Below are 19,115 nucleotides of genomic sequence, written 5' to 3'. Positions count from 1 at the left end.
CCGACCGTTGCGGTACAGTACAGTTCTTTCCATGTCGAGGTAAACGTCGAGGATTGGAGATCACATCTTGCCTCACCGGGAGGAAACAGATCCTCGATGTAAACAAATCGGAGTAGATTAGCTACATGGGCACCGACATTTTTCCTCATGGTGAGGTTGTGGAATCCTCTATCGGAGCGTTCCATCCTCTGGAGCAGCAAAGACACCATCGTTGAAGTTCTATTTCGAATTAAATGCACCAGGACTCGATCTCGTTGTCCTGCTTAAAGGCAAGATGTATCCATGATCCCGTCGATGCAGACGGCACAGTCTTGATCTGGGGCAAACAAGTCGTAGGAGTAGGTTGCTTCCTTTGAACTAGAGCATTGGTAGAAAAATACAGTAGCATATCTCCCCCCTCAGGAATTCATAGACTTGTTGTTCTCCTATGGAAGGAAAGTTGGTCCCCCAAATGACAACGGTCATCGATATAACCACGGTTACGTGAACTATCCCCATTGTTGTTCCTAATGATGCAGTTATGTACGGAAGTTTTACAGTACCAAGATGATGTCCCAACCAGGTACCACGTTTTAAACGTGCATGGAAAGAGACTACTATTTATAAACTGCTTTATCCACAGACATTTGCACTGGACAAACATTTCAACACTTCTTCTCTGGAAGCCAAGGATGCTCCATGAAAACACACAAACATGACACGTTGGAAACAGATGGAGCGAAATAAAACATCTTATCTAAAAACAAATTAATAAGTGAAGATGATAGATTGATGGCTTTTTCAAACGTTCCTACTGGATAAGGCCAAGTATCTAACTCCTTGAGCTGATTCCACTCTGATCTGTAGTATTTCAGGGGAAGGTTTACATGAAGAATAATATATTTTTAATTGTTAGCAGGGCTAACCGATTAGCATAAGAATGTTTAACAGGTGGTGTTAGGAGTACTCAGTTGCGATGAGCTTGCAGAGCTCACTGACCTAGTTCGACACGCTGCAGGACGGACGTCTAATTGCTGCGCTTCTTCTCTTCGGTTCTCGTGCACATTAATATGCGGTAATGTGAGAATAAATTCGATTACTTTTACAATGTCGAATCAAGATATTAGTCAAGAACAGGACCACAAGTGGGGGACTGAAGCTCCATCTGGTTCTCAGTCTGGAGCTCTTACGCCGTCAGCTGTGAGTATCGCTATTAATGAGGCCCTTGGCAATATTTTGACTCTTCTAATTCTAAGTGAAAGAAGACAGCAAGAACAACTTGAAAGGGCGTCCGAATTGTCCTTTCCTTTTAAAGAGAAACAAGGTTCAGTACGAATTTAATTCCAAAATTGCTGGAGAAGCTGGAAAAGGGTGTGGCCTTTTTGAAAGAAGGTAAACAGGTTTCCGTCTTTTCAAACCTTCAGGAGGGTATCGCTGATATCAAGAAGAGAAAGAAGTTGATCAGACTCGCTGTTAATTCTGATGCAGGTTAAAAGATATATGGATATGCGAGAAGTTCTTACGTTGGTATAAGCTAGATAAGTCTTGTGAATGATGCATGATTCTTAATTAAAATGCTTGCATACCACTGGGGTAAGTGTGCATAGCGGAGATTTTTGATGCAATGTATAAATTCTTGTTCGTTCATTTTGACACGTTTCAGCGAGCTGGTTTTGGTGGATTGTTCAATCCGCTAATTTAAAACGGATGAATTGTTATGCAAGTAGCAATTATTTTTGTTCTATATAGGGTGGTTAACAGTCGATGAATACCTGAGCGATGATCTAGCAAGCGACTCTGAGGATGATAAACGTATCAGGCAAGCTCAGGCACGAACGTCGAAAAAACGCAAGGCATCTCGGTCCTCATCAGCTGCTAATTAAGGGCAAACCTCACAAGAGTGATGGCTATTCACAGAGTGCTCGATCCATGCAAGCTCTTCTACGTCCTGATAATTATTTTCGTGGGTTTGGCGTTATTTTTTTTTTTTAAATTCTCTGTTGGGGGTGACGCCAACTCCTCCACGTATGGTTGGCGGGGGCTGACAGTGGGCCAAGGCCAGCATATTATTGCTCCGCATGTGGGAAGCAAGGTCACTGGAGAAGATTTTGTCCAGGTGCCAGAAAGCAAGGTTCTTCATTCCAAGATAGGCGTTAGGCGTTAGGTGTTCCTCTGCCCGTAGACAGAGTGAGCAAGGTAAGAATAATCTGTTTTAACTTTTGTAACTCACGCATGGTATTTGTCAAATTTGAAGATAATATAGAATGGTGGGGGATCCCCACATTGTATAATGTTCTACAATTATGAAGTACAGATCGATGGCTTATTTGATGTATGCATAATTAATGTGTAAATCATGCTTATGACCAGGGTGGTTGCTTTCCTTCACTCACAGTTTGGAAAGACTGAAGCGCAGCAGGAGAAGAATGCAAGTTCAGCCGGTTCATCATCACTGCATAGTGAATCGTGCACGATTTAATTCATGTCCATCTACAAGCAAGGGAAAGGTAGAGACAGACGTCGATCTACTGCAATAGCAAAGCCTACAGTGTTGCTTCCGCAGAAAATGCAGGGTATGATGAATTAAAATTGTACATGAAAAATTATTTTGAGTAAGAGCAAGGTAGCTCTGAGCCGATAGTCAAAGGTAGACTTAAAGCGTCTATGCAGTTTTGGAAAAGCATTGGTGCATCTCAGTTTGTGCTAGATATTATTGAGCTCGGTTACAAGTTACCATTTTTACAGACCCCCACTACAATGGAACTGAGAAATAATAAGTCCGCGTTGTCTTATCCGGAGTTTGTCACTGAAGCTGTTAATGATCTACTTGAGAAGAAATTAGTTGTTGAGTCTGGTCTGCTATTGCACCTCATGTTGTTAACCCTATATCGATGTTAATCCAGAGCTCCGGTAGAAAGAGGCTGATTCTTGATTTACGATTTGTGAATACGTATTTGTGGAAGAACAAAATTAAATTCAAAGATTAAATGAAGCATTTATTTTAAAAAGGGAGATTTTATGTTTTCCTTTGACCTAAAGTTGGGTTACCATCATTATGAATTTTTTCACGAGCATACCTGCTTCTTAGGTTTCAGTTGGGATTTTGGAAGTGGTACAAGATATTTTATGTTTCAAGTTTGCTTTTCGGTTTGTCTACAGCTCATTATGTGTTTACTAAATGTCTTGAACCGATCGTCAACCATTGGTTTTGTATTTAGATGAAGGATGGGGGCGTGCGGCTTCCTTTGATTCATGTGAGGCTGTAGCTAAGACAGTGAAAGATGACATACTGGAAGCAGGTTTGGTACCTAAATGTTGAGAAATATTAACGGATTCCTGTCCAGTCCTTGGATTGGCTTGGTTACACGGGACAGCAGTGTGGGTTATATTAAGATAATTCAAATGAGAATGAAGGATCTGAGTGATGTATTTCAGGCAGAATTACCACAGGCTACAACACGAAAAATTGCAGCTCTTGCTGTTCAGATTAATTTTCTGTACCCAGTCGTTGGTACTGCGACTCAGTTAAAGACTAGATTTATGCATCATGATATTATTAGTAGAGATCATTGGGATAAAACATATAATATCCGTAGTGATAATGACCTGATCACAGAGTTATTTGTCTGGAAGGAGAATTTATTTAGTAAGTGTGATGGTATGAAATGGTAAGAAATTGGACTGAAGTAGAAATGTTAAAAAGCTCTACTTGGTGGGAACTTATGTCAGTAAGTTAGCATTACAAGCATCTGTATCTTATTTGCAAAATAAGACTGTGAAGGTATTCACAGATAACAAAGGTGTGATTTCGATTGTGGCGAAGGGTAGCATGATTGCAGAGTTGCATGTACTGAGTTTGAACACTTTTAATTCGTGTACAGAAAATCATATAAGTTTACAAGTTCAGTAGGTTCCCAGAGAGGAGAACCGTAGTGCAGATGCACTTAGTCGTATCATTGATTTCGATGACTGGGGAGTTTCTGTTGAAATTGTTAAGTTCATGGATAACTAATGGGGTCCTCATCATACCGTTGATAGGTTTGCAGATGATCTTAACTTTAAACTCGCCAAATTTAATTCCAAATATTGGTGTCCTTATTCGGCTCAAGTTGATGCGTTCTCCTGTGATTGGGCAGGTGAGAGTAAATGGTTGGTTCCCCCCATTGAATGTATTGGACACGTTTTGAAACACATTAACGTGTGCCTTGCTGTGGGAACTCTGGTTGTCCCATATTGGCCTTCAGCTCCTTTTTGGCCCCTCTTGTTTTCGGAACATAGTGACTTTTGTTTCTTAGTAACAGATTCGGTGACATTTGATAATTCTGAAGGTTTTTTTTTGTGCAAGGCAGAAACAAGAATTCTATTTTTGGTATTATAAAATTCCACAGCCCAGTGTTATTTTTACGCCTTAATGGTGTTAAGCGAGTATTACGTATTGGAATTTTATTACATTGTTACCAGCAGCATGGCTGGAGGAAGGCCACTTGGCTCTTGAAGTATGGTGTTTCATTATGTTGCAGAACATGGTGACAGATTGAATTATTTCATAACCAGCCGCATGGCTTGAGGTAGGCTGCATAGCTACCTCTTGAAGTATGGTGTTCCATCTTTGCTGTAGAGCATTATTATGATGGTGACGGATGTCTTTATGATTATGAGAGGATTGCATGATCGGTCCTGCTCGGTATGCATAGTGCTATTGATGTCAACTATGTATTGGGTTGTACGGTATGTTCTGTTATGTATAAATCAATTTTTTGGGAATGATAAGATAAGATATGATATGATAAGATATGATGTGCTTCTTTTATATATGCCCCAGAATTTCGCCACAGGAAGGGTATGAAATAACATTGACCAGGATCTTGACAGCTTCGAAAGCTGGTAGAACGAATTATAAATAAAAAGAGAGCCTTGTTAGCATGGGATGAGTGGTGTAAGCAAAATAAGGTAAATTCAGTTATCGCAGAGCCAGAGGATATCAGTAAATATCTTATTCATTTATTTCAAAGTGGAGCTCCTTATTCCAGGATGGAGTAAGCATTTTATGCTCTTAAGTGGTATTTTGACTCTAAGGTAAATGTACGTTTTAACATATTGTACTGCAAGGTTTGAAAAAGTTGGTTTATAAACCCATTGTGAAGAAAGAACCTATCACATCAGAAATCTTGAAGGCTGTTGTGGATAAATATGTTTCATCTATATTCACTTGTGTGCTCTGACTTTGATTGCTTATGCTGGTTTTCTACTTTTTGATGATCTGATTAGTATCCGTAGGTGGGACTTAGATATGTATGTCTATCATGTGAGCATTTTCATTATGAAAAGCAAAACTGATAATTACAGGTAAGGAGCCTGGGTTCTCATAGGTGCGATTAATTAACCTACCTGTCCATTTTTGGCCTTGAAGAAGTAATTGTCTACTGCAGGGCTGGATAATGGTTCTGATTAGAAATTTCTCTTTAGACCAGTCAATTATGTTAAATTGTTGCGGGATGCTTTAAACATAAGTAGGTCTGAACCCCAAAAGTGTTGGCATATGCACAGTCTTTGAAGCGGCGGAGCTACAACAGCCGCGAAAATTGGTGTGTCTGATAGACTGTTAAAGAATCATGGTAGGTGGCGTTCAGACTGCCAGGGATGGATACGTGAAAGACAGTATGAAAGATCGTTAATCTTTGTCATTCAGTGAATTTGGGCCTGTAAAGGTATTGGACAAATTGATTATGTTAAAATTGTTTAATCCTTACGGAAAGATTGATAAGCTATGACATAGCGTGTGTTAATGTATTGGAGTGAAACATATATGATTAAAGTTCCTTTAATTGAGAAAATTGTTCTCCTCTTTCGTGTTTTCCTTTTTGATTGCCCGTTCTTTGCCTTTTGAATGACATGGGGGAGCTATATGGCACAGCAATGTCTTGCCGTCGAAGCTTGGTGCTCCCCATAATACAGGTATATTATGTATTATGTAACATGTACATGTAACATGTTTTTCAGATTATGCTACAGGGTAGGGAGGCAAAATTGAAAATAATTTATTCACGTTTAAGTTGCGAATTAGGGAATAAACACTGAGACTTTTCTTAAACGCGTACCTGCCCCACTACACCAGAAAACAACAACAACGAAGTATCACTTCTGTCTTGCAAAGGAATTAAATCTCAAATACAAAAATGACACTACAGAAAATTAATTTATTACTTCATTCGAAACCTATCTACTCAAGTTCAAGAAAGAGTTTCGATCAAAACACTTAAAGAAAGTGAAGTGTCAAACTACGAAGACTGCTGTTAAAGTATCGATCCTTTCTCTGTAATATCCTATTGCTCATTGCAACTCTAGTTTGATAGCGCTACTTTATCATTTCATGTAAAATATAACATTCAATGTAAAAAATTGTTTTAAAAAACTGATATACATCCCTACAAACGCTACCATTAAAATAAATCACCATTTAGGTCACAGCAGTCTGAGTAGGAAAACATCATAGCGATCTCTATTTCTGTAACGGATTATTCCGCCCTTCGGAAATGTTGTATTCCATTTGCAGGATTGCGTTTATTATTGATGTACATTTTTATTCAACATAATACAATGCATTCCTTATGCTCGAATGATTATGAATTTGTAACACAACCCAGTGATGTCACCGTACGAGAGGGGGAATCGAAGTCATTTGTGTGCACCCTTAAAACTGGAGTTCCATTTGCGTCCGTGTCCTCATACTGGGTAAACGGTAAGACCATGAACCTAATACAGAGAATGTCCAGCAAAAGCCCTTTGTTAGTATTACAACACAATCAGACATAGAGCAAAGACAGATTACGTCCAGACTCGCCATTCAGAGCGTCCCAAGGGAAATGGACGCTTTGTATAAATATTCAATAGTACTCATTGATCCACCAGGTGAAATGTTATCATCTGACTTTGCTAGGCTGAATGTACTGTACTTCGTGAGGGAAACTGAACTGCTTTGCAGCGGACCAGTCAACACTGACCTTGAAGATGGCGATCAACTTGACATCCAATGTGAAGCATCTAAGAGCAATCCCCGGCTACACTCAGGTGGCTGTGGCTGAAAGCAACGTCAAGGAACGAATCGTCTCTGTCTCATGTAGCAGCATCCACACTGGTTGCAACCGTCACAGTGACACGATCTCTACCCAACGGAAGGATATTCTGTCTTGCAACGAGCAGAGACTTTCCTGTTAGAAGTGTAAACTGCTCCTTAGGTCCGTTTATAAGGTCACCAATCCTCATCTGGTCAAGTTCATTCCATATCTAGCCGACATGCCTTGGTCATTGGTAGTTAGCATGTCTTTCCAGTGTCTGGCAACCGGGTACCCAGAGGTAGCGGGATATAACTGTTATTGTTCTCCAGGAAAAGCGTTTGCACAATTTAGCTCCCATTCACAGAATTTAACCATAGTCGTAAACCCAGTGCAAGATGCAGAGGTTTTTAATGTGACATGCGAGGCATGGAACCCCGTCGGGAATTCTCGGCACAACTCCCACATTACAGTTACGCACGAAGATGAAGCCTTAATCCTGACTGCGAATCTAGTATACTTTGCATTCACAAGAAAGAATTCTAGAAGCTGATACTTTTCTCGATTACCATGTGAAGGGTGATCGAGGCTATCTAAAATGTTCAACCAAAGTTAGAAGTACCGACAATATCACTTTCCGATGGTCTTTGAACGGCACTATAATCTTCGAAGAGCAGGGAAAATATGTTCTTGGAGAAGACGACAATGAAGGAACTCACCTCATTGCTTACAGGATACTCGAGATGATGGGGCGTGGAATTGTTACATGCGATCATAGATCTCGCACGTATGTAGAAGCGCAGAGATATCTAGTTGCATGCTATTTATTCATGGGTACTCTGAGCAGCTCCAGTGGACCTTCAATCAAACATTTTGGCGTACATCATTACAATTCGTCAAAGAAACCATTGCATTAACCGTCTACCACATCGTTAAATATATCGACATTGAACTCCACTGACATATCCCGGACATTTTGGAAGGTGTTTTGGAAGAGTGCTTTGGCTATAGCGACGGTACTAGGGATTCTACTTTTTGCTACATTGGTTGCTCTGGGATGGCGAAAGCTAATGGCTCGTGATATGAAAGATATGAAACTGAACCACCTGCCTATGAAATTCATTTAGCGGGTAGTAACGATACCCAATCTTCTGTACCACAATCTGAATTTTCACGAATAATTGCATGTCCAATGTATATAAAATCCCTAATGATAAACTGTTCGTTACAAAGCCAAGTATGAAAGATCCATTCCCAAAGGCAGGAAGGTCCAGTGACAGCATTCATCGTCATGGACGAGGAAATGTTGACAGCGTCCTGGAGGATGATGAGTCATCCAGTGATTGCAGGAGGAGCGGCTGTTCTTCAAGTTCTACAGATGGAAGGGTGTCCTATATATTTGAGGACACAGAAGGGAAGCCGAAGCCCCGCACCATTATGAAAACCGGCAAGTAGTTGAGTCTGCGAGTGGGAAGGCTGGAGGTAAATACTTCTTGGGAAAAGTGATGGAAAACAAACGTAAATGTGAACATGATGTAGCCAAGAGAATGACGATGAATCTTCAAGCTGTTTATCAGAAGAATTGGGTGGAGAAGACAATATACATTGAAGGACAGTAAATACTTTATATACTACGGAGCTTGAATAGCTCGAAAAAACAGGAAGAGTTAATAATTCTATTCCATGTGACTTATTTACATGCCAATTAAGTATGCGTGTGTTTGTTGCAAGAAACTAGTAAAATGCAATCTGAGAGCTCTTCTCTGTACAAACCGTAACATTTAGGCCCATATTACGTGTGCCCGTGTACCTCAATCTCAATACAATAAGTGAAAAGAACATTTTGAAAATTGGAGTCGTCCAACTTGTACCCTTCAAGAATTGCCCCTTTTTGATGAAGAGTTAGACGTAGATCGTGAACCCTGCGCCGGTAATGAGTCAAACTTAAACGTGACACGAATCTTATTAAGAATATAGATCAAAATTATAGTATTAATGATAAAGGATTGTCAATATCCCATCTTAATGTTAGAAGTTTACGAAATAAAATTGAATTTATTATAAGTAACAATTTAGTTGATTTATTCACAATGTTTGAGACCTGGATTGACGATTCCTTTAATTCGAACATCTTAGACATTCCAGGTTACGTCTTTGAAAGGAGAGATAGAGGTAGTCGAGGTGGAGGAGTTGGGTGTTACATAAGAAATAATGTAGGATATGTTACAAGACGTGATCTTGAAAAAGAAGATTTGGAAATAATGTGGTTTGAATTGAAGGTTAGAAATCAATTACCATTTTTTGTAGGTGTCGTATATCGCAAACCTACACGTATATCCTTTTTCAAAAGCCTAGAATCAAACCTAGACCAAGTATTTTCTTTTACAAATAATGTTATAGCCCTCGGTGATTTTAACTCCAATATGCTGACTAAAAATACCCTTTTAAATAAGGTGCATAAAATTTGATTCACCTTTCAGTTAACTCCTTTCAGCAGTACTTTAATTGACGTTATTTGTGTTTCTAGTTCAAAGCTATCCAATATAAAGCAATCTGGAACAATTTTAAGCGGACCAAGTGACCACTCCCAAGTCTATTTGATCCTTGGACATAATACCCCAAAAGCTAAGCCCGAAATCTTTTCATTTAGATCGTTTAGGCATTTTGTCGTCGAAGATTTTGTCGAAGACCTATGTAACATACAATGGAATGATCTATTATCGTTCGAGAAGGACGTAGAGTATTGCTGGGAGAAATTCAGTGAAGCATTCAAGGCATTAGCTGATAAACATGCTCCCCATGTTACAATAAGAAAGAAAATGAGTGGGTCTCCCTGGATTACAACTGAGTACCTGGCTCTATCTAGGGATCGTGACTATAACAAAAGAAAGTTTGACAAACTTAAAAAAATCAGCAGAAGTAGGTCAGGAAATCAATGAACTTTGGGATAAATATAAATATCTTAGAAATAAAGTAAATATATCTTAAATAAAAAGCTGAAATAGGACTTTTTTCGCAACAAAATTCAACAATGTGCAAACATATTGCAAAATTCGTGGAAAGTCCTGAAAAATTTACTCCCGAAGAAAAAGGTTTCAGTTAATCCGAATATTAACACAGGAACTCATATGACTTCAGACAATGTAGAAATTGCAAAGTCATTCTATGAATTGTTTGTTATCAATAATATCAATACATCAATACTATCAATTACTATTAAGTATCACTCCCTCATTCTTCCACATATAGATTACTGTTCAGTTGTTTGGGGCAAGTGCATAAAGGAAGATTTACTCTAATTACAGAGGACGCAGAACAGATATGCAAGATTAGTCCTTAACGCATACTATCTGACCCCAAAAGACACCCTTTTAAGCAGTCTTCACTGGCAAAGTGTTGGAAATAGAATCAGCTACCACTACTGCATTTTCGTCTACAAAATACTCAATAATCTAGCTCCTTATTTAGAATTTTTTGCTTGTAAATGTCCAGTTTACTATGTTACTCGCCATTCTACCTTAAATCCCTTATTTATCCAGAAGCCCAAGACTGAATTTAAAAAACGATCTTTTTCGTTCGTCGCTCCAATACAAGCATCTATAACAATCTACCGACTCATATTCGCACGGCAACTTTCACTTCAAATTTTCAAAAACCAAATTAAGTCACTCCCTCCATCACTTAAATGCATGCACTGGTACCTAATGTTATATTATGACTTTTACCACACAGTTAGTTTTGTTTGTTTGTAGTTGTGTAGTCTGTAGTATTTTTTTTTATTTCTTACCTTCTACCCATTTGATTTTATTTCTTTTTACATGGCATGTGTATTTGTATTTTTATTTTGTCATGTTACTTTGTATCAATAATATCTTAAACGTCTAATATTTTAGGCCTTATGTTCATTTTGATCTAGTTTTTAATTTGTTTTAGTTTTTAATTTGGTTTTTTATTCATTTGATATAATTTTCTCAATCTTTTATGGTATGTTGTTTATATAATGTCTTTGCTCTCTACAATGTATTCTATTTTTGTGTGTAAATCTTTGCATGTACAGGGCTCTTTTGTAAAGCAGGCTTTTGGCACTGAAAAGACTACCCTGTTTTTAAATAAAACTGACTAAATAAATAAATAATTAGTCTGAGTAAAGAGCAAAATAATTAGAACATTAACAAATTAGGAAAGCCACATTCGATGCTTAATCTATTCAAATTTGTCCTGACTTTTAATGTTGTTTACGTAAACAAAGCAATTAAAACTCCTCTGATTGTTCTGGTGTTGTTTCATGTACGTAAACATTTGGCAACACTGATAAAAAAAAAATTGGTTTATAGTGTGAGGTTAAAACAAAAAATAGCAAAGTAAACAGATATACCCAGGAATTGATAAGAGGAAGCTAAAGGAACAAAATGCGAGAAAAATGAATGGGATTTGATTGGCTGCCGGTAAGTAGACGTAAAAAACAAAAACAAATGCACTGTGCCAAAACAAGAAACAGAAATGACGCTTTGCCAACAAAAATAATACTGTTAATCTATGAGTAAGTGTGGGTGAATTTTTAATCGGCAAACTTGAGATGTAGTAGAAGACATTGGCATATGAAGTATCGTGCACACTAACGTGTTGTCCATCAATTGAATACGTGACCATTTTGAGAAATATGTATTGTTTATATGTGTGTATGCCTGTGTAGTTATGTGTATTAGTAGTATTCCAAAATATTCAGCCCCCAAATTCGAAAAGATTGACCGTTTCGTCATGAATGAAATCAATTTGCTTTAGTGCATACTCTAAATATCCTTACAGATACAGTTTAACATTTGTTATCCTACATATTGTTATATCATGCATCTGTTGAAAACAATCAAATGGTTTTGCTTACATTTTAAAAGAAAAGGTGACTGTACAGTACAACTGAATATGACACAACTTCAAAATAATGCATTTTTATTCAAAAAGGTATATTAAGTCAGTGTTATCTCTTTGATTAGATTAATGTTATTTTCAAATAAAGTTTTATTCATTAGATATTCCATTAGTCTAATTCATATTTATCATTTTGCATTAGCGTTTGATTTGATTCAAGTGGAGACATTCCTTAAACATTAATACTATTATTAAAGTGGTGACTGCTTGTTTTCTTCAAAAAGCATCATTCTACAATACTGCATTCATTCTTCTATACATGGATTACCTTTGGTTAACCTCTGTGCGTGCGTGTGCGATCTACAGAAGATAAGTAGGTCAGTGTACATTTGATGTTAGTGTGTGTGTAGGCAAGTTTTTTCTTCTTCTAATATGAGTTTTATTTCAAGCCCTCAACATGTATATGTTTACATTTATCTACAAATAAAATCTCCATTGAAATCTTAGTATCTGCAATTGTCTGATGTAATTTGAATTTAAATGTTTCTGTAATATATTGCTTATGTCATGCACTATATTTTGTGTTAATTATATGACTAACATTTTTATGAACAAAATATTGACGTTCAATAAATACACAAGATCACTCCTGAATAAAGCTTTAAGTTGTGACAAATTTAATATTATGCAGAAATAATATTTACCAGTCTGCAAAATTAACCAAGTCATCGGAGGGTAGTTGTCATTGGGGGGTAATTGTCCTCGGTGGTAATTGTTCTAGGGGTAATTGTCCTAGGGGGTTATTGTTCTCGGGGGGTAATTGTCCTCGGGGGAATTTTCCTCGGGGGGTAATTATCATCGGGGGGTAGTTGTCCTCGGGGTGTAATTGTCCTCGGGGGTAATTGTCATCGGAGGGTAGTTGTCATCGGGGGTAATTGTCCTAGGGTGGTAATTGTCCTCGACGGGTGATTGTCATATGGGCAATCGTCCTAGGGGGTAATTGTCCTCGGGGGTAGTTGTCCTCAGGGGATAATTCCGGGGGGGGTAATTTTCCTTGGTGGAATTTTCCTAGGGGGTAATTGTCCTCGGGGGTAGTTGTCCTCGGGGGGTAATTGTCCTAGGGGTAATTCTCCGGGGGTAATTGTCCTTGAGGGGTAGTTATCCTCGGGGGTGATTTTCCGGGGGGGGTAATATTCCAGGGAGTAATTGTCCTTTGGGGGTAGTTTTCTGGGGGTAATTTTCCGGGGGATGATTGCCCAGGGGGTAATTGTCCTAAAACCCCTTTCCACTCTACCGCGAGGCCAAGATTTTTTCTGAAAAAAAAGAAAAAATCCCGGATCTTGGTAGAGTCGCTGCCCGGCAAGCAGTAGATGGCAGGTTCAAATCCCGCTGGGTCCAAGAATTGTTCTGACTTGTTTTTCAATTACAGATCGATTATTTACTAGGTGTAAGCCACAAATATGTTCAAACTATTGACATTTCTCCAGGAAGCATTACAAATATTAAAAAAAAAAGTTATTGTCCTATGGCGGACTAATGAATATTAATAAGTCAGAATGAATCAGGAGAGCTCGGGTATTTGTTTTTAGTTCATCGTTACTGTGCCATGGACCAGTGATGGCCTGATGGTAGAGTCGCTGCCCGGCAAGCAGTACATGGCAGGTTTAAATCCAGCAAGTTCCAAGATTTTTTCTGACTTGTTTTTCAATTACAGATTAATCAATCGATCTTATTTACTGGGTGTAAGCCACAAATATGTTCAAACTATTAAAAATTTGTTCCAGGAAGCATTACATTTATACAAATATTTAAAAAAAAAGTTTAATATTGATCGTATTAAAGTCTATGCTGAGTCTATGGCCCATCTTGCATTGATCAAACGTAAGATCAATCATAACTCTTTTTGACACGCGACCCATGTTTGATACCGCAGTAACATCTTAATGTTGATTACACAATTGAATGATTTTATTTAGATCTGAATCATCGTTTTTATATTTGCCTTGGAGGCGTTTTTTGTTTATTCAATGGGTTGACAATAAAAAGGAACTTTGTACAGTAATGCATACTTGAAGACTCATATCTTGAAGAGTCATATCAGTGCTGAAGAGCTAAGCATATTGAAAGATTAAACGTCCTGGATTCGTTCATAGACAAATTGCGTCTGATCTCTAACCTTGTTATGACGATTTTTTTGTTGTTTATTCAATGGGTTGACAATAAAAAGGAACTTTGTACAGTAATGCATACTTGAAGACTCATATCTTGAAGACTCATATGAGTGCTGAAGAGCTGAACGTCCTGGATTCGTTCATAGACAAATTGCGTCTGATCTCTAACCTTGTTATGACGAATTCTATCATAAGATCAGATCTCAAACTTTCTCAAAATGTACTTTGAGGTACATATAAACACTTGCTACACCGGGTCGCAGCGAGGGGGGGGGGGGGGGGCTAAAGGTCGTGGAGGCATTAGTATGATGGGTCAAGGAAGGCTGATGCCTTTTGCCTGAATATCAAGTTTTCAGCTCATTAAATTTTCGACAAATATTTCTTTTTTACGCGGGCACGCCCTGTAGCCCCTATCCCGCCCCTACCTCGTACGCCTATGGCTATACATGGTAACAAGGCAAAGGGTTGCGGGAAGTGTGGAGGGAAAGGGTCTGTAATCTCCTTTACTCGTTCCTTTACCCCTATAGGCCAACATTACCTTTCCTCTCTCTCTCTCTCTCTTTATATATATATATATATACAGCTTTCCCACTTTCTTTATACATATATAGTTTTCTCTCTCTCTCTCTCTCTCGTTGATTCCTCAATAATTATTCGATTGAGAGAGGGAACGGGTAGCCATTCTATTTACGCCGTTTCTTGTATACTTGGTTACGTAAAACCTTAAACAAGACCTGCTTGCCGCCTTGTATACCGATATAAACAATACATAATGCATTTAATGGACTTGGGAACGGAATCCCTCACACCTTTAGTGTTTCTGTGTCCTTGCTGAACAATTTGATCAATTTAAAAGCATTACAATGGTAATATTGACGATAGTAACATGATAACAACAATGATTAACAACATGTGCATTGTTTGAATGGTATTTTTTTCCCATCCCGATTTATCGTTGTATTTCTCAGGCTTCACTACTTACTTCCCATATTGTCATGCTCTCCATTTCTTAGAGTCTAGCTCTGAATTTTCAATATCTGGGAGAGGAAATGATGATAATCTCCTTGACAAGTTGTAGACTTAGGGAACTCATTTATGATTGATTTGAATTCCAATTTAACGACTGTTCGAAATACATATCCCCCCATCTTAATATTTAATTACCTTTCATAACCAATTTTAGGACATAAAGAAATTTAGAAAATTATAAAGCGATGCACTAACAGTTTTTTGAATTATTTTTCATTGCTTGGTTTTGATTAAAGCACTTCAATGACGACATTCTTGTTGGATACAAAATCTAATTCTCCGTTTCGAAAGAAGATCAGTCAGCCAATGTTATTAATGGTCACATTCTAATCATTTATAACAATTCTACAATCCGGCCTTCCCTCCCAAATCCTTATGTTTACCAGAGACATCTTGTAATCATAGGCATTTGTGATATGAGCTGCGATGGTGATCTATTGCTCTAATCCTGTGAAATATTATAATATGTCTCAGAGATCATTAAGCTTTCTCGCAGCAGAAATGATTCTAATTTTCATAATTCTTCATGTTTTCGTTCAGGTGTCATTTTGTGATCATGATTTTAAATTTGTCACTCAGCCCGCTGATGTCAGCGTGAAAGAGGGTGGAACTGCTTCTTTCAATTGTACCCTACAATCAAACTTGCCCTTTTCGGTTGCAAGATCCTATTGGGAAAATGCTCTTACTGAACCTATCTATCAGAGTGACATGCACAATGTCTCAACAACATCGGACAATGATGCCAGAACAATTTCATCCCATCTTACTATTTATCATGTTCGTAGAGAGATGAATAGCCTATACAAATGCTGGATAAAGATGATAGTCGCAGATGATTCCCCCAGTCCCGTTTCGTCTGAGTTTGCAAACCTCAACGTGTTGTATTTCATCAAAGACAACGAGCTAGCTTGCCGAGGCCCATCGGGTTCCATGCTTCAAGAACACGACGAAGTTACCATCGAATGCGAAGGTGTCCAAACTAACCCACAGGCTATACTTTGGTGGTTAAAACCTCTTTTCGTATCTTCCTCATTTTCCCAAACAAGATCACTGCTGATTGGGAACTTTACGGTTTCTCCGTTGCTCCACAATAAGGTCCTGACGTGTGTTGGAGAGAGTGAGGCTTTTCCTCGACACCGAGTTACATGTTCTCTTGGTCCATACAAGGTAATCCATTCTCCGGCCGTAGAGGTCATTCCGCACCAGGCTTATATGATATGGCCATTAATTACTGAAATGACGCTCCAATGTATTGCACGAGGATACCCCGAGGTAGACAGGTATAACTGGTTGTGCCACCCTGAGGAACTCTTTGCCCAATGCACATCGAATTCACAGAATATAACGATTATTCTGGATGTAATTCAAACGGTAGAGACTCTGAACATATCCTGTGAGGCAACAAATGACATCGCAACTTCGCGCAATAACTCCATTGTAAATATAACGTACGCCTCAGAGCCATTGCTGGATATCTGCAAATCGAATTCAATTTATTTGCAAGGGATGTCAGAGAAAGGATTTCCAGCCCTTTTCTATGATGATAATTCAGATACCTTAAAGTGCCTGGCTGAGGTTAATAGTATCATGGATGAAGTTACATTTCAGTGGTACCTGGATGGCCACCTCGTTGCCCGAAACAGAGGAGTCGATCACGATCTTATCAAATCTTCTGTGGGGAGCAGTCATCTTCTTGCTTACAATATAATCAAAGTAACAAGGCGAGGCATTGTAGCATGCAACATTATAACGCCCGAATCCAAAAGTTTGTTTTTCGATTACCTTGTGGCGTGCAAGTTATCAAGCGTTGATGTGGAAGACCCCGGAATTACAAACATCACAGAATCTTGGCAAGGTACGAACGGTCAAAATGAACATTCGACTATAATCATGATAGCAGTGTCTATTGCAAGTGGATGTTGCTTGTTGTTCTGCCTAATCTTGGTTATATTGGTATGGCAAAAATCAGCAGTCTGCAGGACATTGGAGGCACACACATCTGACAATGGTATTCCGTTGACTGATTCCGAAGGTATCCAATCAAGCACGCATGGATCCCCTTCATGCAACCAAGATGAAATTTCTGTCTATGAAATTCCTGATGTCGATTTAGGCAGACTAACATCACGCAAGTACGCTTTAACTGTTTCCAAATTTGCGCCAGGCGGAAGTCGTATTAACATTGACAGCTACCTAGAAGAACAAGAAGAACAAGAAGAAAAAGAAGACGGCGGAAGAAAAGGAGGAGGAGGAGAAGAGTCATTTTCCGAGAGCACGGCTGAATCATGCTCCAGTGCTGAAAATCACGACATGTCGTTTCTGTCCGATGACTTAAATGAGAACGATTTATCAGGCCTATATAACAGTTATAAAAATGGCAAAGTAGTGGAATCTGTCGTAGGTAACAGCAGGAGTAGATACTTCAGCGCAAAGATGGCAGAATCAGTGGAGTAGTGTAAATATATATTGAGGCCTGGAATGGATATTTTAACAAATCTTAGGTGGAACAATCCTATGCCTTACATATTCGTCATTGTAATATTTTATTCTCCTCCTTACTAATACCATCTTGTGATCCTATATTTCATTTCTCAATATAGTATAATTTGAAATAAAAAGAAAGAGAAGAAATAAACAAAAATACATTATCGGTTAGTGAAAGTTATCTGACTAAACAATCATGACATGAATCTATTATTTTGGGATAGTATTGATTTAAAAACACCAACAAAAAAAATATACAAATGGTCAAAACGGGGTTTCAGTCTTGCAGATCTACTCATGGTTCAGTGGTTAATAAGGGAGTATCCTACTGACTTAGTCAACATGACTAGTATTTACAAGAGATGATTGAGATAATTAAGCTTATACTCTCGAAAATTTAATGTCAATATAATGACATAAAGTAACGTATAATATGGTGTGTGTATGTGTATTGCGCACGCGTGTGTGGATGTGTGTGTGTGTGTCCACACTCTGTAGAGTTCAAGGTGCATGTAGAAAAAATAAAGATTTAAACAGATGATTTTTTCAATGATTTGTAAAGGAATCAGAGTTTTTTTTTTACACACGTTGATGTCTTCAGGAAGGCTAAGGATCTTTACCCTAAGTCTTTGCAACATTAGGAATAACAGGGGAACCGGAAGTGGATGTGCGTAAAGATCTTGCGGGGGGTGTAATTGTGGTTTAAAGAAATATTGTATCGGGGAGCAGAACCGTGAATGCAGTGAAAAGTGAGCAACACAATCTCGAAAATAACGCGATCTTTAAGAGGGAGCCAGTGCAGCGACTGCAAAACAAGGGTGATATGGGTACGCTTGGCGGACAAAGTGACAATGCAAGCTACAGCGTTTTGAAGCTTCTGGAGCTTTGAACCGGAGGGCATTGCCAAAGTCAAGACGGGAGGAAATCAAGGCGTGGACTTTTTTTTTCAGGGGCAGACTTGTACAAATATTCCCGAATGAAACCGATATTACGTTATTGGTAACAAAGTGATCTACAGATATTTGAAATTTGATTAGAGACATCGCCATATGCGAGTCAAACATGATATCGAGATTGCGACAAAAATTAATGTGTGAAAAATTAATTGTGTGGCCTAAAAATGAAATGCAATTAATAATAATTTTACTAAGCTGCACTTTAGAACCAAGAATAAGGAATTAAAATTTATCAAAATTCAATTTCAGATAACGTGCGAGCATCCAATCGTGAACATCAACCATGCACGTTTCATGGCGATGGACATCCCTTTCCGCAATATCATTTAGCATTATTTATTAGTGGTGAATCACGAATCGAAATTTTCAACATGGTCAATGTGGGTCTCTTGGGCTTTCGGTCAAATGCGCTGTCGGTCTCGTGTTTTGTCGATCTACTTGAATGTCTGTCTGTCTGTCTGCCTCTGTCTGTCTGTCTCTCTCTTATTTCCCTCTCTCTCCAACCACTCTCTATCTTTTTTCTCTCCTTTCTCTCACATCTCAATCTCTAGCTTTCTCTTTCTATTTGTCTCCTCTCT

General features: G+C 38.4%; 1 protein-coding gene across 1 annotated transcript in view; it reads right to left on the bottom strand.

Annotated features, from left to right (window-relative positions):
• Positions 1-263: 263 nt before the first annotated feature.
• The window catches only part of LOC115929609 (serine/threonine-protein phosphatase 6 regulatory ankyrin repeat subunit A-like), a 33,343-nt gene continuing 14,491 nt past the window's right edge, over positions 264-19,115 (bottom strand). Inside the window, exon 3 of the mRNA XM_030999148.1 lies at positions 264-357. Within this exon, the coding sequence (XP_030855008.1) occupies positions 264-357 (94 nt within the window). The remainder of the gene's footprint in view (positions 358-19,115) is intronic.

Source organism: Strongylocentrotus purpuratus, unplaced genomic scaffold (genome assembly GCF_000002235.5).
Source record: "Strongylocentrotus purpuratus isolate Spur 01 unplaced genomic scaffold, Spur_5.0 spur5_scaffold_5, whole genome shotgun sequence".
NCBI lineage: Eukaryota > Metazoa > Echinodermata > Echinoidea > Camarodonta > Strongylocentrotidae > Strongylocentrotus > Strongylocentrotus purpuratus.
This window is presented reverse-complemented; position numbering and strand designations above follow the sequence as displayed.